The sequence below is a fragment of the Ambystoma mexicanum genome, chromosome 1p (genome assembly GCF_040938575.1).
Source record: "Ambystoma mexicanum isolate Mex_15411 chromosome 1p, UKY_AmexF1_1, whole genome shotgun sequence".
Classification (NCBI taxonomy): domain Eukaryota; kingdom Metazoa; phylum Chordata; class Amphibia; order Caudata; family Ambystomatidae; genus Ambystoma; species Ambystoma mexicanum.
The window spans coordinates 1,045,424,423-1,045,451,180 of NC_090921.1; the positions used below are offsets into that span (position 1 = coordinate 1,045,424,423).

General features: G+C 46.2%; 1 protein-coding gene across 6 annotated transcripts in view; it reads right to left on the reverse strand.

The window, feature by feature from the left end:
* Positions 1-26,758, reverse strand: part of LRRC36 (leucine rich repeat containing 36) — a 1,132,044-nt gene that overhangs the window by 941,306 nt on the left and 163,980 nt on the right. For 4 of the 6 annotated variants that reach the window (XM_069604413.1, XM_069604376.1, XM_069604369.1 and 1 more), the window contains exon 3: positions 6,067-6,259. The exons of 1 other annotated variant lie outside the window; for it this stretch is intronic. In XM_069604413.1, the coding sequence (XP_069460514.1) occupies positions 6,067-6,259 (193 nt within the window). Of the gene's footprint in view, positions 1-4,014; positions 4,399-6,066; positions 6,260-26,758 lie in introns of those variants that run through there. One more of the 6 variants, XM_069604403.1, reaches the window with a different exon arrangement.

Genomic DNA, 26,758 nt, shown 5'->3' on the forward strand with positions numbered 1-26,758 from the left:
GCATCGAAGTTAGCCTTGAGAATGCATCCGGACACTGATAGTCCTTCCGACGCAATCTGGTCCAACTGGCTCTTTAGAGGTTCTGGTGCGGAGGCAATAAGGGCAGCTACCTGTTCCCAATGGTGGCAGTTGTAGCTTGCTAGCAGAGTGGTGGTATTGGCAATGCGTGTTTGGTATGCCGACGTGGATGCCACCTTCCTACCTAGAGCATATAGTCTCTTGCTCTCTTTGTCCGGGGGAGCTTCTGAAGATGCTAATGGTGTTCCCGCTCTTTTCCTGGTGGTTGTAACCACTAATGAGTCAGGTTTTAGCTGACCCCTTATGTACAGTGGGTCGGAAGGAGCGGCCTGAATAATGTTTCTACTCGTGGGTTAACTGCCCGAGTAAGATTAGGGGTCACCAGGGAAGGATCGATTCTACATTGAATAGATTTTAGAATGGAGATAGCCTGGGCAATGGATTTTTTGATTTTTTATCCCCTTGAATTTGATCTGCAAAATCTCTCTCTTCCTGGGCGCCCTGAGTGTCAATTTCGAAATGGGCTATGGCCTTGGCTAAAACTTAATTAAGCAAAGGCTGATTGTCAATAGGTGAGTCATTCACAGGGGGGTCCTTGGGAATAGGGGAGTCGAGACTATAGGCTTCCGCCTCGTCTTCCTCCTCCTCCTCCTCCTCCTCCTCTTCCTGGTCCTCATCTCCATAGTAATCGACCCCGGCCTGGTCGTCTAGCATTTGAAATTCCGAATCCTCACCATACTGTCGGTAAGGTTCAACACTGAAAGAGTCTGAATCAGCCCCTGAACTGGAGTCTCAGTACGGAGTCTCTTAGTAGGAGGGTGAGGGTCTTTGGATCCCAAAGGGGCAGAGGTAGCAGGAGTACTCCGATAACTATGGAAGTAATTTGGGTCTTTTTCGTAGAAATCTACACAAAAAGACATTCTCCTCATTACTCCGTCAATGTCCTCTGAGTTCCATTCCTTGGAACTTGGAATAACCCTTCCCTGCTGTGGTTCCTCATCCATGCCCATATCCTGAGGAGTGGGAGGGAGAATTTTTGGTCTAGTGACAGGGTCACGGGCCTTGGACTTTTCTAAAGGCTGTTTGTTTCTCTCCTTCTGAACCTTGTGTTCAGAGGCTTTCTTCTGTTGTTTTTCCCCTTTCCCATGTGTAGAGGAATGTTTTCCTGACCCCTTGGACTTTCCTCAATCCTTCGACGCTTGGCGTCGAGATTCGGAGGATGGATCGCGAGATTCGGGAATGTTGGAAGATGGGCGTTGAATCTCGGAAGAAGACGTCAAACGAACTACCGGAGTAGCCTTCGAACGTGCTGCCTGGGGGTAGAGGTCGGATTCGTCTTCTGACGACCATACCTCCGTGACTTTAGGTAATGTGGCAATCTTAGCAATCGTAGACGGTTGCTGTGTGTCATGGGGACCCCGTGACCTTGAACGCCCAGAGGACACCGATTCTGTGGACCGCTCTCTCTGTGCCTTCTTCTGCCAATAAGTCGACACGCGTATCGAATCTCGGGTGTGGTGTGTGTGTTTAGTGGAAGAAGTGTGGGTAGCGCTCTTGCCGCCGGGTGTTGTCCCCATAACTGACCCGCCGGTCAGTCCTTCGAGGTCGGGGGCTTGCGCTTGGGTGCCTGACGACACCCCTGTGCCCTTGCCGTCCGATACGGCGGCGTTGCTGCCAGCGCTGAAGGAACCCACTAAGTCCATGGCCTCGAGTTGCCTGGCATAGTGGGCCCAACGCTTGGTCGAGCGATCCTTAAGTGTCTTGGCTTTGAAGAGCTTACAAGCTCTACAATTTGCCTTGGGGTGGTCCCTTGGAAGACACAGGTTACAGGTATTATGTTCATCTACCAGGGGGAACTTACGGATTGCATTTCGAGCAGAATTTAAATGGAGTACTCTCCATATGTCAATATCTGGCAGCGGGCGGGTATATGTAGGAAAACGAGTGTGCGAGTATATCCACCCCCCACTCTCACTACTTGGTAGGGCCGAGGACAGAGGCCTTCCAAGGCCCAATGTCCGTCGTGTAGTTCGATGGCTGTTCTTCCTCGGTCTCAAGTACCAACGTCAATCTTCGGCGATTTTCGACATAGGGTTGGAGAACAGGGATTTTTTAATTATTATATGATAAATGGCTAAAAGCCAGGGAACTCCGCGATTATGCTTCCGACAAGTATGGTGGAAAAAAACAATCTGAGGGTCCTACACGCGTGAAGTATCATGGGTACAGTGGACGTCACACTAGGGATATTACTGGCACGCCCTAGTTCAACGCCCCTTTTTGAGTTTCGAAAAACAAACTGTAATACTCAGCAGCTTCCACTAGCCTCAGAAATATATATATATATATATATTACATAGTGTGCCGTTTGTGTGGTATTTTACAAGGGCATTGCATTATTCGTTGTGTTATTATTGGACCTATAATAAATGATATATTTTTATATGCTACTGTCTAATTGCAATTCTTAGTGTTTCACTGTGTGCTCATTGGAAACCCCTGATCATCCTCACTACTCCCGAGATTTAAGCTCTCTAAGCTACCGTGAATTGCCTTCCCTGAAGTGTCCCCTGTTCATCTAACAAGGGTGGCCTCCGAAATATCTGTCCACCAGGCCAGAATTTAGAAATCCATTGTAACAATATTGCAAGAAGGTCTTGACAAGTCAAAAAATTCTGTATCAAAAAAGTTAAATCGGAATATTTCTTCACTGAAGACTGTTGCTGCTTTGCAAGAAACTAGCCCTCCTGATACAGATGCAGTGGACATAGAATCTTTACAATCTACCACTGAAAGAAGCAAAAGAGTACAGAAAAATGAAAAAATATAGTTCAACTATCGGAGGAAAAGACCAAGAACAGAAAACAAAAAAACGAGTAGACAATCATCGAGAAAGTTCCTACAAAACGGACTATCCACGAAATGATGGGATCAATGAGATCTTGTAAAAGAGCACCTTGATTAGAAGTGAGGGCAGTGACTAAGGAAGCAGCTGTTGAATTCCATTTAGAGAGATGGCTTATATTGTGATATTGCAGGAGCCTAGTAACTATTCCACATCCACAGGGCAGAGACCAGAATGGATTGGTCAAATCAAAATGTCACATTTCATTTCAACTCAGATGGAAAGGAATGTCATATTAGTGACAGCTGGTACTGCTGAAGAATCCAATAGGAGTCAATTGGAGCAGGTGGCATCTCTGGATGCTATGGCTTCCCTTGGTACAGGTGATGCGGTGCACGAACCAAGCACCTTCTTCAAAGTAGTAAAGTCGGCCATAAAGCAGACAGAGAAAGACGGTGGGTCCCTCCGATATAATCTCTAATAGTAATCATTGGGCCACTGTAGCTGGTCGAACTGTTATTAGTCCTTTAACAGATTCTACATATATTAGACCAATTGTGGAAATGAGATCTAACTTTAAGGACTCTTGGACTGAGAACAGAACTGTAAATTCTATATTGAGACCCATGTTTGTAGAACGCAGAACGTAAATCATGAGAAAGGTAACAGAGCAGGTACGACTGAACTCAGCGCCTTTGTGTACTGAGAGGCACAGGGGGAGGAAACCAAAAGGAGTCTGGGGCCTGGTCAGAGCCTATTAGCCTCAAGCCTTTGGGTCTAATAGTGCATTAATTTAGAATCTCATATCAGGAGAATTTGTCAATCTAATTGTTTTTAATGAATTTGGCAGCAAATATATGTGGAGTGGGTAAGGCTAATAATTATGGTGGGGGAAGTGGGGAGGGCTGCGTCGGGGCCTCCCCCGCAAATATTTGCGGCCAAATGGAATAAAAGAAAAATACATTTGATGGATTTGAATTCGATGATTTCTCCTATTAAACAGATCGAATATACTTGTACTATTTTCGGAAGTTCCAAATCACCTTGCAATAGCTAAAAAAGACTTTTGTTTTTAACCTGGCCAGACAAATGTGATTTCCTAGGATATACGATCAACAATTGTTTTTGACACTATTCCAAGAGAATCTTACCCTTTGAGGCAATTGGTATTTGATGTTGGGTGTTTAGTCCCACCGTCCACCTGGAAAATGGTTCAATGAATGGTAGAATGATTGAAGAAACAGATAAAGAGACAGTTATTTCTGTGAGGAAGGGGGTACCAGGTAGTCAAGTAGTTTAATTTACACAGTAACCCAAAATACCACATAATGAAGTTCAGGGTTGGTCTTGGATAGTGGGAGCTCTACACAATGTATGGAGTGCTGGCTCAATAGTGCACAATCTTTAGCAAAACCTGCTCGTTGAGCATACTCTCTTGGAATTCAAAAGGTCAAATGAAGCCTTTTACTAATCGAGAAGCAGGAATTCTCTTGAAGAAGCATGACCTCATTTGTATTCAAGAGAAATGGTTGTTAAAATGTCCATTTTTGGATGGATATGTTTCTGGTTCACAGGCTGCAACAAAGGGAAACACAGCAAGAGAGAACTTCTACAAAATGCACTTACAAGAGACTTCAACTCAAATTACTGCCCTTGGCCAGCCAAACAAAGTTCACACAAAATGTGGGCGCTTTTCCATGTTGTCTGTGATAACATTTTAAAAATCAAAAGGTAGTTCCATGTTCAAACTATGGAGCTGAACTTCTTGACCCAGTATCCTCTAAAGTTCAGCCAAGACTTGAAGGATTATTTTGAAGATACGTTTTGAATGTACCAAAGTGGACACAGTCATTTGTTATGAGTTGAATATTTCCTCTCTGGAAGTCACTGTGTGGTGGGAAATTCTTAGCCTTTTTAAAAACATTACCTGTGCTCAACCTCATTCATTGTTTAGTAAACCTTCCCCTTTAGAGAAAAAAGGAACATGTTCACATTTACTACTAGGCCTTTGGCTGACCTTCGGACAACTTTGGGCATTTTACAGTGGCGATCACTAGTGGTCAAAAATAAACTTCTTCTGGACGACTGGTGTAATACCAGACAAAAAGCTGTGAATTATACTCTTTTAGATATATCCCCCTTCCAGAGAAGCCTTTAAATTCAATTCCAGTTTATATGAAACAAACGCTGAGTCCATTTTGGCAGGATCTTCCTTAGACTTCGATTTAACTTTTTCCACCCTTGAACTAATTGGTGCGAGTTTACAAATTCCTTGAGAAAATAGGTGCGTCGATCTGTAAAGACAAATCCTGTCTAGATACTCAAACACTTATTAGTGGATTGTGAAAAATTGAAAATGTTCATAACAATGCACTTCATACATTTTGTACACGATAAACTTTTTTTTAACTTCACAGGAATTTTGGAAGAGAATTTTAAATGGTAACCAAATATCTTTGCTTTTAGCTACAATTACATGTTTATGGACTTTTCTATCTTAATTGTGATAATTTGATCGTATTGGTTTATTGCTATGTTCGCAGGACTCTCAATTGTCATTCAAAAATATGAGAGATCTTTTCTCTGGCAATGTGTCAAGAGCAGATGACCATCAAATGACATGGCACTTCTGGCTTACAAGCTATGGAAATGGGAGCTGGTATTTAAATTGCATCGAAATACTAATTTTGGTGCAGAATCCAAGCATAACTGCACAATTAGTTTTGCTATTGGTCATACAAACCCCAAACATTTTAAATAAAAAACATACATTTAATATACTGCACACAAAAAATAAATAGGTATCTTACTTTGTTTTCTCCTTGAGTCCAGTGTTGGGTTGGATCAGGAGAGGTCAGAGAGAGCTGTGTTATAAACCTTGGATCAAAGAGTTATCCCAGGTAAAGCGTTAGTGAATGGTGAGTATAGAAAAATACAATGGTGCAACTGAAAGTCGTCCTTCTCTCCTCACCCATTACCTCAACTCAAGAAGTGGAATCAGCTTGCTTGCAATTCTACAACAATGCAGAGTTAGGGGTATCCAGATGATGTTCCCAGTGTACAAGAAGCATTGGTTCCATGTTCAAGTGGAAATAATAAAAATTACTTTTGCTTGAGAACCTGAAGTCATCAAATGTTCTTCATGCAAGTACACATTCAAGTGAAGAGCATTTTTAAATGTTGAATGCAAATGTTTTACTTACCCAGTGTGTCCAGGTTCTCCAGCATGTGAACGACTGTGAGCCTATAGTCATGCTCATTTCTGGTTACAGGATTAAGGCGCAAATCTAGCTCTTTGAGAAAGGGCAAGTGGATGAGACGAGCTACTTCGGTTGTTGTGGGAATATTATTGTAGTACAGGTTCAGCTGCATCAGGGATTTCAAACATTCAATACCCTTTAGGTGGATGGAAAACAGTAATGTGCACGGTTAGGAGTTCGGAATCATACTATGTTGAACAATTAAATACCTACATTATAAACAAATAAGTAAGGTAACGCTCGTGTTCACGGAAAACATGTCAATCTGAAAATGACAGAAAATGGGAGTGAAACACCCAAAGGAAGTTAAATCTCCTGAAACCATACAAGTTTTGCAGTTTGATAAAGATTCAGCTTCAGCGTCCTAGAGATCAAATCATTTTTGAGTTTCATAACTAAAAAAGATCAATAGAAAAAGAAAGCTTTTCAAATCTATATCTATATATATATATATATATATATATATATATATATATATATATATATATATATATATATATATATATATATATATATATATATATATATATATATATATATATATAGAGAGAGAGAGATTTTTTAAAAAAAACAGGAAACCATTAATGGATTCCTTAAATGGTTTGCACTCCATATACACACACCAGCACGTATTTATTTGTATTTGTATAGCGTGCAGCAGCCCTGAGGCAACGTGGCACTTATTACATAGGATGGACATACTTCGATACAGAATGTATACATACTTAGTTACAGTGTTATACCCTTACCCTTATCCAAGCCCGCATCTCTGCGGCATATAACAATTCGGCCGAACTCTTTAAAATCTGCAAGGAGCTGGCCAACCCAGTCTCTACCTCTCCTGTCCCCTTCCCAGGCCCTCTGCACGGCACTGGCCTCTCACTTCAACTCTAAAACTCAGGACATCCTGTCCTCACTCTCCTCCTATCACCTCCCTCCCTCTATTCCCTGCTCTTCCTCTGGCCCTTCTGCAGCCACCCACCCTCTGTCCTTCTCTGCCTTTCCCCTTTTCTCCGCTGACGAGGTCTCCAGACAAGTCCGATTTATGAAAGTCTCGTCAAAACAGGTTCACCTCTGTTCCTCCAAAACTATCAAGGACCACATTGACTCCCTGGGTCCTGCCCTGGCTGACTTCTGCAATCACTCCTTCTCCTCTGGAGTCTTCCCATCCCCCCCTTAAGCACTCCCTTGTGCACCCTCTTCTTAAGAAACCCTCTTCCGACCCCTCCTGCCCAGCTAACTATCACCCAATCTCCATCACTGCCTTCCTGGGCAAGCTCCTGGAGAAACTGCCCATCTACCAGCTTAATCTCCATGCTGAATCTGTTGGTAGTCTTCATGACCATCAGTCTGGCTTCAGTGCTGCCAGAAGCATGGAAACTGCTCTCCTGAACATCCGTGAGGACCTGCTCTCGAACCTTGACTCCAACACTCCGTGTGTTCTCATTTTGCTCGATCTCTCTTCTGCCTTTGATACTGTCAACCATGCCATCCTGCTCAACCGTCTCTGTGATAACCTGGGTATTACTGGTCAGACTCTGGCGTGGCTGACCTCTTTCCTCTCTAATCGACCCTCCAAGGTCCAACTGGGGTCCTTCCTCTGACATTTTCTTCTCTACCTGTGGTGTCCCCCAGGGATCGAACCTCTCTCCCTGGCTGTTCAACCAGTATCTGGCACTCCTTGCCCACTGCATCGCCGCTCTCTGCCCCAACTTTCAGTGCTATGCGGATGACACCCAGCTAATTTTCAGGCTACCCTCGGCCTCCTCCTCTCCTTCCCTCATCTCTGACTGTCTGTCTGTCTGCTATCCTTCCCGGCAGCTCTCTGGCCGGCCTCTCTTGGCCCTCTTCCTGCAAGGCAAAAAACCTCGGGGTCATCTTCGACTCCACACTCTCCTTCTCTCCTCACATATCTGACGTCTCTAAGAAGCCACACTACCAGCTGCACCTCCTCAGAGGTATTCTTCCTTTCCTCTCCTTCCCCCAGAAGCTCACTGTCTCCCGAGCCCTGGTTCTCTCGAAGCTGGACTACTGTAACAGCCTCTATCTAAATCTGCCTGCCTCTACTCTCGCCCTCTGCAACTTATCCAGAACAGGACTGCGAGACTTGTCCTTGGCCTCAAGCCCAGGGACCGTATCTCTCCAGGTCTGTAATCTCTACACTGGCTCCCAGTGGCTGCGAGGATTAAGTTCAAAACCCTCTGCATTGTCCACAAGGCCTTCTGGGGCCTGGGGCCTAAATACCTTCAACTCTCTCTTCCTAAATATCTTCCTTCTCGAGCTCTTCGCTCATCCGTCTCCAACTCCCTCAGGGTCAGCCGCTTCTCCAAGCAACAAGTTGGGGGTAGATCTCTCTCCTCGGCAGGGGCCTCCCTCTGGAGCAGCCTTCCTGCCTCCCTGAAACTTGAGGAGAACCATCTCCGGTCCCGGAAGCACCTCAAAACCTTCCTCTTTGCTCTTTGCTTCTGCTTTCTCTCCCCCTCTCCCCTGTTAAATTCTTGACTGAAACTGCACTGAATCTGCAACTGGGCCACTCTCACCGGTCTCTGTATCCCTACAGCCCGCCTTCCCAGCACTTGTCTGCACTTACCTTGCACTTCCCACTAGCTGGCCCTATTTGTTATTCTACTTCCCTGTACTGCACTTCCCCCCCCCGTCCCCTTGCACTTTTCCCTTCCCCCCGACCATTCACTTGCACGATCTGAATGACACTTGGCCTAGTAAGATCGTCGTCAGTCTTCCCTTTGTTCCCCCCTCCCTGCCTCATCGCGCCTTGGAACACTTGTGTATAGGCGCGTTACAAATGCCATATCATACATACTTAGTTGCAGAGTTATACAGTTTATTCCTTACAGTTAATGCAAATATGTAAATAGTGATGATACAGATTACAAATTATGAAACCATGATTACATTAAGGTATGAACAAAGTGTGAGGGTGATTAGTGGGGTACGAGGAAAGTTAGTTTAGGTATGCGAGTTTAAGATTCTTGCGGAAGGCATGGATGGAGGTTTCAGCTCTAAATGTTGCAGGAGTGAGTTCCATAGTTTAGGAGCTAAGTATGAGAACCCCTATGCCCCCTGCTTTGACTCTGCGGATGCGAGGTATGTGTAGTTGGTTAGTGTACTGTGTTCTGGTGGGGCGTGCAGAGGCGGTTCTGGATATAGCCTCAGTTAGGTAAGTGGGCGAAGTGTGGTTGAGGCATCTATGTGTGATGGTAAGAATTTTGAGTGTGATGCAATCTTTTACTTGGAGCCAATTAGCTGAATTTCTGGCCTGTGAGATATGGTCTCTTCTCGGGATGCTCAAGGCGGCTCTAAGTGCATTCTTATGTGTTGTTTGAAATCTATGTACGTTTTTGGTTGAGGTGCCTGCTAGGAGAGCATTGCAGTAGTCGAGTTTAGCGCCTATGGTAGCTGTGGCTATTACGTGGCAGTTGGGTTTAGAGAGGTAGGGTTTTATGGCATTGATGAGTTTGGTGCTGTATGCTGAAGCAGAGACAATGGCGCCAACTTGTTTGTTCATTGATAGGTTGGCGTCAATATACACACCTAGTGTCTTGATCGAGGGAGAGACCTTGAAAATGGAATTGTCTATGCTAAAGTTGGAGTATTGTGGGTTAAGCTTGGCTAGTGTGGCTTTCTGACCAAGGATAAGAATTTCAGTCTTATCCCCGTTGAGGCAAAGGCCATTGGGCATCCATCCATGTTTAGATTGTGGCGTAGATTTTGTGTAGTGCCATGGCGTCTTGGTGATAAGATCCAGATAGAGGTAGTAGTACTTGGGTATCGTCAGCATAATTTGTGTATGCTATACCCAGAGAGTCAAGTAGGTCAAAAAAAGGTTTTGTGAAGAGGTTGTACAGGGTAGGGACTGTACAAGAACCTTGGGGTACACCACAGTGTATGGTAGTGGGTTCAGCATTTGCTATGCTGGAGAATACTTTCATAGCTCTACCTTCCAGAAAGGAGGTAATCCAGGAGGCTGCTTGTTTGGAGAAATGGGCTGCCTGGGTAAGATGGGTGGTAAGGCTCTTGTGATCTACCAGATCAAAGGCTGCAGAGAGATTGAGAAAGAGGAGGAGGGCTGGTTTACATTTGTCCATGATCTGGGTGATCTGTTTTTTTTAGGTCTAGAAGGCAAGTTTCCATTCCATGACCTTTACGGAACCCCGATTGTCTTTTACCCAGTATGCAGTTGGATTCAATGTATAATTGAATCTGGCTATGGGCTGCCTTGTCCAAGATTTTAAGGAGAAATGGGACCATTGTAGGCCTATAGTTGTTGGGCTGGGCAGGGTCTAGTGTAGGCTTTTTTAAGAGCGGACGAACCCATGCTTCTTTTAGACTGTCAGGAACAATTCCTGTTCTGAATGAGGCATTAATGAAAGCGGTTATGAGGGGGGCGAGGTGTGAGGCGCAATCCTTAATGATTTTAGGAGGGCATATGTCACCTTTGCAGAGAGAAGGTTCGAGATGTTTAATGAGATCAAGGACCTCCGATTCAGTGATATTTTTAAAGAAGAATTGGGAATGCGGGGCATCATTGTGCTTAGTTTGTGTACAGGAGTACACGTTACTCCGTGAAATAGGAAAACCAGCCGGACTAGTCACAAGTCCTCATAGTATCCAGTTTATTTTAATGACCAAAATTAGCAAAAGAGAAAAACACGGTACAACGCGTTTCACAGCGTCCTCACCGCTTGTTCACATACGAATAATAAAACACCCAGTGGCAATACATATAAGACACATTTTAGTCTCTATGGTTTGTTACTCACAGTTGTCCTTTTACAGTGGCTATAGTTTGCATGGTTGAGAAAAGCATTACACAATACGGCAGCCATTTTAGCAGATGTTCTCATATACTGATTTTACTTTAGTTCATACATCCTGTGGTATATGTATGCAAGTACTGCACATCTAATATGCAATTGCTCTTGAATTGACAAAATGTATAAGTGGTTTCTTTGCGTTTTATCAAGATTATTGATTACAACCTTGTAGGAAATTACCTAGACAACATTCTGCAAAACGAATTTAACAAAGATATAGTTTCTAAAGGGCTTAGTCCATGCGCCTAATTTTTCAGCTTCTGAATAAATTTAGTGCAATATCATTTAAATAATTAATAGAATAGTCTTGAATATTGCACACGTATTCTTACTCTTTGCCAAAGAGAAATTGCACATAACCAACCATCTGCTAAAATGCATAATGTCATTAGTATATAACCATTACCTATCTCTTGAAGTGCAAAATGCAAAGTCATCAAATTAAGGTTTAGTTAGCCATTGGATACCTAATCCAATTTCAGGAACATAGCCCACCGTTACTTAGTTCAACATCACTCTAATCACCACAATAGGTCATATTTTATGTTTCAAACCTCAACAACATCTGCAAACCTATAATTCAATTGTACTACACAAAGAGAAATAAAATTATAAAAAGGAAATAATATATATATTTTATCACCATAACGAAACATATTTTATCACCAAAAAATTGAAATTTGTATAAAATTGTTCAAAAGGACTTTTATTTGGCATTTTCATTGTGCTGCCATTTTTTGAGCTTTTTAATACCTGCAGCTGCCTCGCTATTTTGAAAGCACAAATTTTCCCCACCATTGCCTGCTTATTTGACAGTTTTTTGGCCCTTCCAAGAAGCCGCCATGGTTTTCTTTGTTGTGTAGGCAGAATGTGCTGAACCCTCTCCCTGTGCAGCACTCCCATTGGTTGCTGAGTGTTTTCTTCCATCCAACCAGGGACCGGCCCACTTCTCAGGCCCATGTCCGCTTCCGGGATGCTAATTGGGGTCCTCCCTGCACCTTAACCACAATGATGCTGCCACCTCACTCCTCTAAGAAATCCGGACTGCCTTGACTTTGCCTCCTCCAGAACTATGGTTTATTTCCCTCCATATGGACTCACTCCTACCACCTTTGACTATCACTGTTCTTTCTGCTTGTTAATCCCATGTTGTCATCCTGATGTGCAGTGTTTCCTAAAACCCTTTGCCAACATCTGAATCCCTGATTGGAAAGTCAAATCTTGCAGTTTTGCTTTGTGCTGACCAGTCAAATCTTGCTGTTTTTACTTCATGCTAAAAAGTCAAATCTTGCAGTTTTTGCTTTGTTGCTGCCCATTGCGAAATTCTCTGTATTTTGCTTGTATAGTGATGCTTCTCTGTAACTTGCCAGCCCAGTGACCCCACCACTCTCTCTTGTCCCACACCTACCTGCCTTAGCCCCCCCCCAGTTTCTCCATCCTCTCCTCACTTCCTCCCACATGGCACTTTCTGTTTCTCCTATCTTTGCCAACTGCTTCTCCATTGACTATCCTTTCCTTCTCACTAAGTCTGGTAGGAAGAAGTTCCAAAAGGATATCTTGGCCTCTAACCCGTGTCTTCCTATCGCCGACACTGCTCCAATGCTTCCTCCAGACAGACCCTCACAGAAATCCTCTTTGTCGCTCCTTCACCAGATCTATGGACTCCTCATATGATCTCTGTGCTTTGTCCTATCTCCTCCTCTCCCATCAATGGTGGCACTCGCTGGTAAGTTCTCATGGTTTCCTTGTCCTCCTCTTTGATAGGCACTTCCCTCACCTCATCAATTTCCTCACATCCCCTGCTGCCCCCTCCTCTCCCCCCTTGGCTACTTTGCCCCCCTCTCTCCTCCTCTGCTCCTCCTGGGGCTCTTTCTCCACCGTAGGGCGTACCTTTGATCTGTACCCCTCCCTGGAAGGTCTTTACGGCTGGCACCCTTCTTCATATTGCCACTCTCAACTCTCGCTCTGCTGTCAAAAACTCCTCCGACATCTGCCACCTCCTTGAAGAACTCGACCTTAATGTCCTTGGTCTTACTGAGACATGGTTCACTGCCAGCTCTGTCACGAGCTTTGACACTCTCCTCCCTGATGGCTACAAGATCCTCTCAGCACCCAGATCCTCCCGGTCTGGTAGGAGGGGGGGGGAATGAGAGGGGGGGAAGGGTGAGTAGCCCTGAACTTCTGAACTTTCCCGAGTGGATTCCTGCCTCTATCATTCCCACTCAGACATACTCCTCTTTTGAATGCCTTGTCTGTAGGCTTTCTCTGTCTCCTACCCATTCTCTTACTGTGGCTACCATCTAACAGCATTCTGGTCAAATCACATAATTTCTCTCTGAATGGGCGGGCCTCTCCTCCTCCCTCCTGGCCTCTACCACTCAACTCCTCCTCCTCAGTGACCTCAATATACATTTGGACTCTCATTGTTCCTCCTCTGTACTCTTCCGTGACCTATGTGACTCCATCGCCCTGTCCATCCTCCCCTCTGGCCCGACTCACTCTGCAGGGCACACACTATATGTCTTGATCTCCTCGGACCTCCACCCTCTCCATCCCCCTGACCACTCCTCTCTCCTGGAGCGAGCGATCACTCCCTCCTCTCCTCTCATCTCTCCCTCTCTTCCCCCCCAAGCCAAGCCTACCCCAACACTGCCACCTACCTTCTCGGCCCATGAAGCGTGTGTCAGTTGAGGCATTTGCCGCAACTTCCCGCCCCCCCTCCACCTCTGGCTGTCTCACATCCTGACACAGCCCTGTCTCTGCTCTACTCTTCAATTTCTGATACTCTTGATGATGCTCTTGCCTCTGTCATGAGGATCCGTTTGAAGTCCAAAGCCAAGTGCAATTCCTGGTATAACTCCGACCTAGCTGCACTTAAACGTAAGTGTAGGGTGGCTGAGAGAAAATGGAGGGCTTCTTGTTCATCGTCTGACAAATTGGCCTGTCGCCTGCTACAAAGGCAATACCGACTCTCTGTCCTCACCAAGGAGAGAGTCCACATTCAAGCTCATGTCTCTGCGGCATCTAACAACTCGGCCAAACTCTTTAAAATCTGCAAGGAGCTGGCCAACCCTGCTGCAGTCTCTACCCCTCCTGTTGCCTCCCAGGCTCTTTGCAATGCCCTTGCCTCTCACTTCATTTAAAAAACCCAGGACATCCTGTCCACCCTCTCCACCCCCACCCCTCATCTGTGCTTGCTGACCCTCCTTTAGCCACCCCCCAACCATCCTTCTCGTCCTTTCCTCTTTTTTCCCCTGACGAGGTCGCTAGACAAGTCTGATCTATGAAAGCCTTGTCAAAACAGGTTCATTCCTGTTCCTCTAAAACCATCAAGGACCACATTGCCACCCTCGCTCCTGCCCTTGCTGATTTTTGCAACCACTCCTTTGCCTCAGGATCCATCCCCTCCCTCTGAATTACTCCCTTGTGCATCCTACTCAAGAAACCCACAGCTGATCCTTCTTGTCCAGCTACCCATCGCCAAATTTCCAGTACTCCCTTTCTGGGCAAACCCCTGGAAAAGTTGGCCATCTCTCAGCTTAACCTTCATTCCAATTATGTTGGCTGTCTCCACCAGTTTTGCTTCAGAGTGCCAGCATGACGGAGATACTCCTCATCGGCACACCTTCACCATCCTTTCCCCTCACTCTCTGGCCGGCTCCCTTGGCCCTCCTCCTACCCCCACCTGCGAGGCTAAGAAACTTGGGGTCATCTTTGACTTCACCCTTTCCTTCTCCGCCCATATCTCTGAGGTCTCTAAAAAGTCAAACTTCCTACTGCACCTCCTCAGAGGTACTCTGCCTTTCCTCTCCTTCCCCCAGAAGCTCATGGTATCCCAAGCTCTGGTTCTCTCTAGGGTGGACTATTGTAACAGCCTCTTTCTAAATCTACCTGCCACTACTCTCCGCCCTCTGCAACTAATCCAGAAGAGGACTGCAAGACTTGTCCTTGGCCTCAAGCCCTGGGATCGTATCTCTCCAGCTCTGAAATCTCTCCATTGACTCCCAGTGGATGCAAGGATTAAATTCAAAACCCTCTGCATTGTCCACAAAGCTTTCTGGGGCCTGGGTCCAAAATACCTTCAGCTATCCCTCCGCAAATACCTCCCCTCTCGAGCTCTTCGCTCCTCTACCTCCAACTCCCTCAGGGTCAGTCGTTTTTCAAAGAAACAAGCTGGTGGTAGATCTCTGTCTTCGGCTGGGGCCTCCCTCTGGAACATCCTCTCTGCCACTCTAAAACTTGAGGAGAACCATCTCCGGTTCTGGAAGCACCTCAAGACCTTCCTCTTTTCTTCTGCCTTCGCTCACCCTGTCCCCTGCTGATCTGTTCTCTCAGCATCATGCACCTGGTCACCCTCTGTCCTCCGGCCCAGGTACCTGATCACCCTGCCAACCTCCTGCACTGCTCCCGGGCCACCCCTTGCACTGGGGTCTGTATCTGTACCTATACAGCCTCCCCCTTTTTCTTCCTGCACTTATCAGACCTACCCTGTCTGCTGCCTTAAACCTAGCACTTGCAAATTGCTGGCTGCACTACCACTGTTTTGCCTATATTATTTATTTATTATTATTTATCTGTTTCTCCTTTGCTTCGCACTTTCCACTTATCCCCCCTTCCATGCACTTTTCCCCTCCCCCTCTGTCACTGGGCCTAGTAAGAACGCTGTTTTGTTGTCCCCATTTGCCCTCCCTTGACTTGTTGCACTCTGAAACACTTGTATAAAAGTGCGATAGAAATAAAATATCAATATCAATACCAAGACCATCTAATGAATATAAAGACCTGGACACATGATAAAGTGCATAGTGGTTATCTAATCACTAGGACATTGCCTTATATATCGCTCATTGTAGTCATTCATCAAAGGCCTCAGGAAAGTATTTGATCAATATATACAGGACAACTATTAAAACAAGACTAATAACCACATTTTATCAAAAGTATTAACATATAAAAAATGTTATCAAAAATAGAAATCATTTGTGCGAAACACTTCATAAGAAAAAACAGCTGACAGTTCTTATTTCGGATGAGGGCATGAGACAAGCCAATACATTCTTTTCATTTTTGCTCTAAAATGCCCATTAGGCATTCTCTCATTGTCTTAAGTACCCACAAAAGTATACAGTTCCTCATCAAGGTTATGTCCCCTTTGTTTCTTGGTTTCCAAATCTAAAATAAACCTGGTTTCCATTTGGCATAGTTCAAGTTCTCTATTGCCCCCTCGTGGATTTTCTTTAATATAATGCATGACAAAAATCTCAAACTTTCAATTTTTCCCTCATGGACATTTCGAAAATGCACTGCTATAGGATACGATGCATCAAACTTCTTAATGGCTCTCATGTGCTGTAAAATTCTCAGTTTAAATTTTCCACTAGTACTTGCAATGTACAACAAATTACAAGGGCACTTGAGAGCATACACAACAAATTCAGTATTGCATGTAATTCTGGTTTTGAACTCCACCTTGTGGCCTAGCACCAGATGTATATAGTTAGTTTTATTACAGGCATGATGGCATGCCTTACACTTAGTGCATTTGAAAAAGCCACTGGTGCCATTGTTGAGCCAGATTGCAGTGTTCAAGGTTTTGGTTAAGGGGGGGGCATATAAATACTTACTAGTAGATCCTTTATGGAGACTGATTTTCTAAAGGTAATATTCACTCTTTCTTGAAGATGTGGTGACAAAGTTTCATCCGATAGTAACGCATGCCAATGTCAATGTAAAATCCTGCGAATAGCCTTGGAGTGAGTACCATATGTGAGGATTAATTGGATTGCATTATCTACTCCTGTTTCTTCTGCCTTCCGATTAGTTGAGAGCAGATTAGTTTGATTCAAACTTCGAGCTTTCAGATAGGCTCTCTCCAATATAGCCTTTGAATATCTTTGTTTCACAAAGTTATTGGCAGTATACTTACATTCATTATCGAAACATTCTAATCTCGAACAATTACGTCAAATTCTCACAAATTCGCCATACGGTATACTCCATTTTAATGATGTCGGATGATTGCTACTTGCAAGAAGTGGAATGTTTGCGCTAGTAGGTTTTCGGTACAGCTCAGTGATTTCATTATTATCCGATTTCACCAAACATCCAGGAAGATGATAAAACTCTCGACTGTGTTTCTGTGAATTTAAGTTTCACATCATTTATGTTCAAAATCTTCACAAAATTGAGCCAATCTTTTTCCTCTCCATTGCAAAGGATGAACAAGTCATCTATGAATCTAAGCCATAGGACCACCTGGTTTGTGTATTGGCTATTGCTTTCAGTCCAAACTATGGACTTTTCCCACCACCCCATTGTCAAGATTGCGTCTGATTAAGCAAAGCATGTCCCCATAGCTGTACCTTGTAACTGATTATAGTATTTGTTGTTGAACAAAAAAAACATTATTAGTTAGACATAAATCCACCATTTCTATAATCATCTGGTCATGGGCAAAGAAATTCAATGACCTACTGTCCAAGAAATGTTTGTATGCTTTTTTGCCTCAACATGTTCGATGCATGTGTAAAGCTAAACTACATCTAGTGTAGCAAACATAACATTATTTTCCCATGCTATTCCGTCAATTTTGCTTAAAAAACCTTTTGTATCACGCAAATATGACAGTAAGGTGAAAACCAAGGACAAAAGAGCTTGGTCTATGTATTTGGACATGTTTTCTAGCGCTGCTCCATTTAGTGTGACAATGGGTCTACCAGGGGGACAAGTCAGGTTTTTATGCACTTTGGGCAGGAAACAGATGGTCGGAATAGTGGGTAATTGATTTAGAAGGAATTTACAGTCGTCTTCGTCCAGAATATTTAGGTCTAGCCATTTGTTCCAAAGGCACTTAATTTTAGTAGTTATTTGCTATGTAGGATTGATTGAAAGTTCTTCATAACTGATGGTATCCAGAAGATGCCTTTGTGCTTCTTTAATATAATCTGTCCTCTTCTGAATAACTGTATTAGTCCCCTTGTCTGAGGCTTTGATGACAATATCCTTTAGAATTTGTAATTCCCGCAGGATCTGTTTTTCCCTAAAGTAGAGGTTAGATTTATTAGTTTGTTGTTTCTGTGATCTTGCTGTTTTGAGGTCATGGATCGCCAGGTCTTGAAAGGCCTCTATATGTCCACCAGGATGGAATATGGGATTAAGGTACTTTCAATAGGCCAATCTGTGTCTATATTCAGCATATCTAATTTTGGCTGTGTGTCGTCATCTGGCGATTCCCTTAATTCTAGTTGAGCTAGATCTAGAAGTTCATCTGGGTCTTCAATGGATACTGTCATCTTTCCTTGCAGTAGCACTTTAGGCTTTTATTTAGGTGGATTGATAATAAAGATTATTTTTAATCTTTTTTTCCGCATTTATGAAAATCAATCCTCGTTTCAGCTTAATCATAAGTTGCTGTTGGATAAAAGTTGAAGCCATGTTGGAGCACTCTGGTTTGTTCCTCAGATAAGGAATTATGTAGATAAGTTAATAATGCTGTTATCTAAACCACTATGGTTCATTCTTCCCAGAGAGCGTTCTTGTACTTCTGTCCGAGTCTGAACTGCTTGTTCCTTTGTCCCTTCCTTGTTTTCTTTTTCCGCCATGTCCTTGTGTTTTTGCTCGACCTCTTCCAGTATTCTCTTTTGGATTGTTGCGCCCATGTAAACCAAACATCCTCATTTCGTCTAAAATATTTTTTTTTTCTAGGTTGGTTGTCACTTTCACTACTAGTAGTATCTGCATCAGAGGTTGATGCTATCTCACTGGAAACAGGAGTAGCTGGTTTGCTCTGAATATTCAGACTCATATTTTTCCTTAGATGGTCGAAACGGCAAGCAAATGTGTAGACTCTCCCTCTTTCGTAATCTTTATCACAAAGGAATTTCCTCTGTTGACGTAATTTAATTTCCTCTTCGTGTGCCTTTAAACTTTCATCAATATTTACAGTTTGTTACCTTCTTCACTAGGTGTTATTTTGGAGAGTCGATAGCTTATTTCTTCAATTTTTGCCAATATATTTTGCCTGTCAATTCAGGCATATTTAATCAGGATATTTAGACATTTTTCAGAGCACCCATTGGTTGAATCTCCCCATTCTTTAAGGCTTTCTGGGTCCTGATCTTCAAATGATGGCGAGATTAAGATGCGTAGACCTTGTGGAATTCTGCCTATGTGTCAACTTAATTTTGTAGTGAATGTTCCTCCCACCACTTGCTGATTTCCTTTTTCTGATGTTTTCCCAATTCCTTCAGCAAGCTTATTTCATTTTTTTTCTTTTTGCATGTTTCCTGGATGTAAAATACTTTTGGCTGCTGCATTCTCATGTTGTGTCTCACAAAATAAAGACTGTACTTGTTCTCGCCTGTGTTTTCTCTATCAATTTGAGATGTCATGTTGATTGATATAACTCTTTAATATACTGGAAAAGACAGCCAGTGCATTAAATTCCAAGTTTAGGATCCTCTTATCAAGGAAAACAGAGATTGCTTGCGTTTGGATTTCGTGGTTAAATTAACATAAAAACAATGTCATGTAATAACTGCTGATATGGACCAGGATAGGAGCGCACAGTAAAAGCCAGATCAAAGCCCAGAAACACTCACAGATGCGTTGGACTCCCTGTCCATCCTCCGATGATAAAGGGCTCCTCTGCAGACGGATATGTGCTTCCAGCTGCCACCTGGACACCGCACACTCAAAACTCCAATCATCCGCATCCGGAGCGTAAACACAAAAAGTATGTTAAGTAGTATATATTTGGGGGGGGCGTGGCTACATGGCCACGGAGTAGGACGTGGTCCAGAGGAGCTCCTGCCGATCCGACTCTGATCCTGCAAAATACACAAAATAATACAACTGCGAATAAGGAACCCCGATGAAAATTGCAGCAAGAGATGCGAACCGCGGGCCGTAGAAGATCATAGTGCCGGACAAGGCTGACAAACAAGATGGCGGCAGTGGGAGGACAAAGGAATACAACGTGATATGGCTGAAAGAAACGGACAAAGCCGTGTCGCAGCCAAACGAAGCCGAACCCTGGTCAGGGAACGGAGAGAGGACGGCTACAAGGAAGGCACCAGCGACCGCTCGGGTCTGCCTGCTACAGTGATGGACACAACAAAAGAAAAGAAAGTTGGTCAGAGACGGCCGATAAAAGCAACCAACAAGTGGCCAGCTGATCGCGAGGAGCGCGTTCTGTTGGCCCCAACAGAGGAAGATACTGAGGATCCCTGTGCGAGTGACCCCGACGGGTGGAGGGAGGAGCCCCGGAACGCTAACGGGAAGCGTTGTGCACCCGAGGATAGAAGGCGCACCCGAGCATAGAAGGCACACGCCAACCGCCTTTCGGGAACCCGGCGAGGCAGTGGAAAGGCCCACAAGCGGCCCGCAGAAGGTTTGGAGTGGGGGACAAAGGCGACACTAAACGGCAGAGGCCGAACAGAGCGCGCCGCAATGAGCACGGAAACCGCGCAGAGAGCAGGTTGAAACAAAACTTCTGCAGCCAACACCATTGAGACAACCCCGGCTCATGAGCGTGACATGGATTATAAAAACATGGCGCAGTCAGACATCAGAGCAGCCTCACAAGCTTACTGGTGCACCCGGCCACATTCAGACACTAACCTGCAGGGAGCCCATGACTCCAGGACAGGCTGATCTGGGCATGACCCCAACGGTAAGCGGAATCGCAATGTGATTCCCCTAGATCTCCCCCCAAGAGGTTAGGGGCACACACCAACAATGGGAAGCATTTAAATAAACGCAAAACGTAGATCCCCAGGCTATATGAACGTGACGCACATAGCAGCACACGGCAAAAGGGAGGAAATCCGAACAGGGGCGTGCTCCAATACTACAGCCTCATCCGAAAGTAGAAAAGGCAGTGAAGCGCACACCACAGGCGAGCAAAGTAAGAATTATGAGCCCTGGGATGCCACGCGGTAGGAAGCACAAACGGACACAGCCATGTACTTGCTGCCCAGACAGTAAAGAAAAAAAAAAAAGAAGAAAACCAAAAAAGGGATCCTGCGGCACCAGCTCGGACCCATGGTAGTGGGAGGGAACTGATGCCGCACGGATAGAGGGGAGTTGACAGCACACCTGTGTGTGCCGCCAAAAAGGTAAATCGGGGGCGTGGGGATGCACGATGATGGGAAAGTGATCTATGTGATCATTGCGCAGCACGAATTTGGAATTTAATATTTTCGGATTCGCAATTTCACGCTGCGTCATAATCACATAGATCCGGCTTTCACACTTCAGGGCTCACTGGTGTGGGCACAGTTGTCATGTCCAGCTTACAATGAGGTGAGTGTGCACAACTTCCAATACTTTTCGATTTGCAATAATATTTCTTCAAGATGCTGGTTTGTAACGTTTGGGGTGCAAACCCACTAAAAAAAAGTGCCTCTGTGAAATGGCACTGAAAATAGAACAGTACAAAGACCTTGGCTGTGAAGTCATCACACATAGTGCAACCAGGAACCCTAGGATCTTCAGCCCACACAGGTTCTTCTGTATTTACTCGTGTCCAAGTTCACCTTCACTTGGCCTCTTTGCTTAATATACAGGTTCACACTCTCCAGGCTTCTCCTGGTCTGACTCGAGGCTTTGCCATTATGTGTCACACACCTCTTGCCAGTCTTTAGCCTTGCATCACTGTATTCATTCATAAGAGTTACCTTTATTGTGTTGGTCTGGTTCACACTTGCGTTCTTTTATGTAGGCTGTTTTCAAATGGGCCCTTTTCCTTTTGTCTTTCATCCGTTATTTGCTTTGCCCATATTGAATATGCATAACTTTGTTCTGCTCCTCCGGTCGGCGGGCCGTCCTCTGCAAACACTGCTCGCACTGCAGGTGTTCACCTGTACATGCTGGTGGCTCCACTTCCCAGGTACGGACGGCGTCCCTTCTTGTTTCCTGCTTGCTCGGAAGCTCAGCCAAACGCTTCACTACACTGAGGTTTCCACACCTGTGGCAGCCTAACAGCTTAACTTGCCTTGGGCTACACAGGCCCTCTGGGTGTCGGCCGGCGTCCTGGCTTCCTTGCAGGCCCCACCACAGCTGTCTCCTCACATCACGGGTCCCCTACTGCTATTTCCCACACAGGTCTCCCTCTTGCTCCCTCTGCTGTTCCAGTGGTCTCCCTTTATACACCTGCAACCAATTAACAGGATGCAGGTATGGATTCACAATTGGGCTTGCCCGACCATAAAGGGACATGCCCGACTTTAAAGCATTCTGCAGCCCCAGAGTGATGAAATTAAGTTCTAGTGTTCACTACTCTTAGTCGCCTCTTCCTCATCTCAGTACCTTCAGATGTTAAATGTGGGGAAATGAGGGTAAAGGTTTTAAAATAGACTTTAAAAGGCCAGGGAGGGGTAGTTTAGTCATCAATAGGGAAGAACAAGTTACTTTCTTACCTGGTAACGTTCTTTCGATGGGATGGTCCGACGATGTATTCCATATCTATGACAGGTAATGTCCACAGCTGTGCTGCTTCGGAAAATCTTCGGCATCTGCGGCCTGAGTCGATGACGTCGATGCGCCGTCCCCGAGGACCTCCTCCGACGGCCGACGTCACCCGATGTGATAAGTAGGACGCAGGGCGCCCATAGCCTCAGTTATAGTTTTTTCCCAGAACATGTGCCACCCGTATTCTGTCAGTCAGACACACAAGGCCTTGCGGAACGCAAGCTGCAATCGCAAAAGAAATTCTGCAGCGGGGAAGGTAGGGAGGTCGTCAGACAATCCCATCGAAAGAACGTTACCATGTAAGAAAGTAACTTGTTCTTCGAGGGGATTGGGTCCTCCGACGTATTCCATATCTATGACAGACTCCCAAAGCAGTACCAAGCAAGGAGGTGGGAAAAGAATTTAGAACACAAATTTAGCATGCCCAATCAAATTGCGGAATATAGGACTGCCTTGCCAAAGGCCAGAACCTGCCCTCTGATGGAGTCGAGGGAGTAGTGACGTACAAAAGTATGTACTGAAGCCCAGGTGGCTGCATCACAGATGTGACGAATAGGAACACCCCTCTGCAGGGCAGTAGAGACAACCACTCCCCTGGTAGAATGGGCCCGCATGCCAGCCGGAGGGTCCTTACCTGCCAAGCGGTAACACTCAGAGATGGTTAAAATAGTCCAACGAGACAAAGTCTGTTTCATCACAGCTTGTCCTAAACGCTTTCCAGCGTAACCAATGAAAAGTTGATTGTCCACTCTGACCCGGGACATGCGCGAAATATAAAAGCTCAACGCTCTCCTAGGATCAAGCCTATGAAGCCTCTCCTCTTCCTTACCAGGATGTGGAGGAGGATAGAACGCCGGAAGAACAACCTTCTGGCTCAAATGAAATTCCGAAACCACCTTCGGAAGAAAAGAAGGACGAACTCTAAGGACAACCCTATCCTTATGAAACACAGTGAAGGGTGGCTTAACTGAAAGTGCCTGTAACTCACTCACTCTGCGAGCGAAAGTAACTGCAACCAAAAACACAGTTTTAAGAGTTAGCAGTCTCAAAGGGCAAAAATGTAAAGGCTCAAACGGAGCCCCCATAAGAAACTTAAGAACAAGGTTCAAATCCCAACCGGGCACCAGAAAAGGTGACGGAGGGAACACATTAGTGAGCCCTTTCAAAAACTGAGAAATTAAAGGAATCTTAAAATAGGAACACTCTTCAGACGAGCGCTTAAATATGGGCAGCGCCGCCAGGTAACCTTTAATGGTCCCCACTTGCAAGCCCCTGTGGGCCAAAGGAAGCAAAAAAGACAGAACCATGGGAATGTCACATTCAAAAGGATCCACATTCTTAACTCTGCACCAGTCGCAGAACTTTCTCCAACGGCAACGGTACAGAGACTTTGTTGCTGGCCGCCTGGCCGAGAGCAACACCTCCATCTCGTCTTCAGGGAGGTCCCAATCCTTATACCTCAACCTTTCAGAAGCCAAGCATGAAGGTTGAGGGATCTGACCTCTGGATGGAGAACCTGACCTCCCTCCCGTGAGAGCAGATCTTCTCGGTAGGGAAGACGACGTGGAGGGCAGATTGACAAGTCGAGAAGGTCCGGGTACCACGTCCTCCGGGCCCACGCGGGATCAATGAGGATCATCCGGGAACCGAACTTCCGTAACCTATGCAGTACTTGCGGGATGACGGGGACTGGAGGAAACGCGTACAGCAGTGGGAATGACCACTCCACCACGAACGCGTCTCCTAAGGCTCCTTTTGAAGGAAATTCCAGCGAGCAAAACCTTTCGCACTTCCGGTTGACACTGGAGGCGAAGAGATCCACTTGAGGGGTCCCCCAAAGGGCGAAGATCTCCAGGAGAATCTCCCGAGCCAGCTCCCACTCGTGAGAGACCGTGCTCTGCCTGCTCAGAGCGTCCGCCGTCTCGTTGTCGTCTCCGGCCAGATGAACAGCCGAGATCGAAACTTCCTGCTGGATGGCCCAGAACTCGAGCTGCATCGCCTCCCTGCACAGAGGAAGTGACCCTGCCCCCCCCCCCCTTTTTGTTGAGGTAGTGCATGGCCACCGTGTTGTCCATTAGAATCAGGACAATCTTTCCTCGCACAGTCAGCAGAAAAGCCTTCAGGGCTAGTCTGACGGCCCTCAGCTCCAACAGATTGATATGGAGTCTGGACTCCGACAGAGACCAACGACCGCTGACTGTCAACTCGTTGGCATGACCTCCCCATCCCATGAGGGATGCGTCCGTCACGATCGTCACCTCCGGCCAGGGCAGCCAAAATGGGGCCCCCTTCATCAGATTGCCTTCGACGGCCCACCACAGGTGGTCCTGGGCGACCGAGGGCAGCACCTGAACAGGGTCCGACAGCCTGCCGGAGGACTGAGGCCACTGGAGCTTGAGTGCCCACTACAAAGATCTCATCCGCAGACAAGCCTCTGGCACCAGAAGAATGCAGAATGCCATGAGGCCGAGCAGTCTCAAGAACTCGGACGCTGGGCGATTCTGGGCAAGTTGAAACTTGTGCACCATCTGTTGAATGTGAAGAGCCCTCACCTGGGCAGGAAAACACTGCCCCAGGGATGTGTCGAGCACTGCTCCGATGTACTGGAGCCGCTGCGTTGGTGTCAAATGGGACTTCTTTAAATTGAGGGAGAAGCCCAGCTTGTGAAGGGAGTGGCAGGTGATGGACAGATGATCGAGGACTTGCTCGAGAGAGCTCCCCCTGATCAACCAATCGTCCAGGTAGGGGTAGACGTGAATCCCCCCTTTCCTGAGATGCGCTGCCACCACCACCATGAGCTTGGTGAAAACCCTCAGGGCGGAGGTCAATCCGAACGGCAGGACCCGAAACTGAAAGTGCTTGTCGCCAACCGCGTACCTCAGTTACTTCTTGTGCTTGGGATGGATCGGCACATGGAAGTAAGCATCCTCGAGGTCGAGAGACGCCAACCAGTCAGTCCTGAAGTTGAAGGGCCTGGAGGACTTGAGAGAGAGTAACCATCTTGAACTTGTCCTTCCTGAGGAGTTTGTTCAAACCGCGCAAGTCCATGATGGGTCTCAATCCCCCGTATTTCTTCGAAATCAAAAAATAAGGGGAATACCATCCCTTGTTCCTCTCCGCTACAGGCACCAGTTCTATGGCGCCTTTCTCCAGCAGGGCTTGAATTTCCTGCGCAAGGAGCGGATCCGGACTCTTCAAAGAGAGGTTCCCAGGTGGATTGTTGTGAGGCCTCTGCCGAAAAGGAAGACAGTAGCCGTGGGGTATGATCTCCAGAACCCACACATCTGAAGTAATGGCTTTGGACCTGGCCGCATGACTGAGTGGTAGCGGCTGCGGCGTTGCCTGAGGGCAAAGAGGCAACTGCCCGAGCAGCCTTGGCACCTCGAGTACCCTTGCTTCCACCTCTGGCACTCTTACGGTGGCCTCTTTGACTGCTAGCTCCTCTCACCTTACTGAAGGACGAGTAATAGCGAAAGGAACCTCCCCTCCATTGCTGTCCCCTAGGACGAAAAGGCAGAGGTTGGGGAACTGCAGCGCCCAACGACTTCGCTGCAGCTTTGGAGGTCTGCAACCTCCCAAGGCTCTCGTCAGATTTGCTGCCAAAAAGGTGTTCACCGTCAAAGGGCATGTTGAGGAGCCGGGACTGCACATCAGGAGCAAACCCAGACTTCCTCAACCAGGCAAACCTGCGTATTACGGTGCTCGCCGCCATGGACCGGCTGACGCAATCTGCCATGTCCAAACCCGACTGAACGGCCTCACACATGGCATCCTTGCCATCCTGAACCATAGCAAGGAAACCATCCCGTTCGTCCCCTTCGGGAATACGTTCAGCCGCTAAAGCAACACAGTTCCACAGAGTGTGTGTGAAACGAGACAAGGCACATATGGAGTTGGCCGCCTGAAGCGCCATACCCCTGAAGAAAACACTTTCTTCGCCCAGCCGTCAAAACGTTTGTCGTCCCTATCCGGAGGGATGGTAGGATACAACGCCTGCTTTGCCGGGGCCATAGACGCCTGCACCACCTAACTCTCCGGAGTGGGGTGCCTGGACAAGTAGCAGGGGTTGCTACTGGCTGGACGGTATTTTCGCGACAAAGACTTGCCCACTGACTGGAGACTCTCTGGAGCAGTCCAAGCCGCCGCCACCCTTCTCTGCAGAGCCATATGAAACGGCAAAACCGGGTCAGTGGGGGGACCAAGATCAAGGATGTCCGTGAGATCATCCTGAACTAACTCCCCTGGGGGAGCTGACCAACCCAAGTACTCGGTGACCCGAGACATAAGGCGCCGATATGAAGAATCGGCATGAGTGCCAGGCTCCGGCC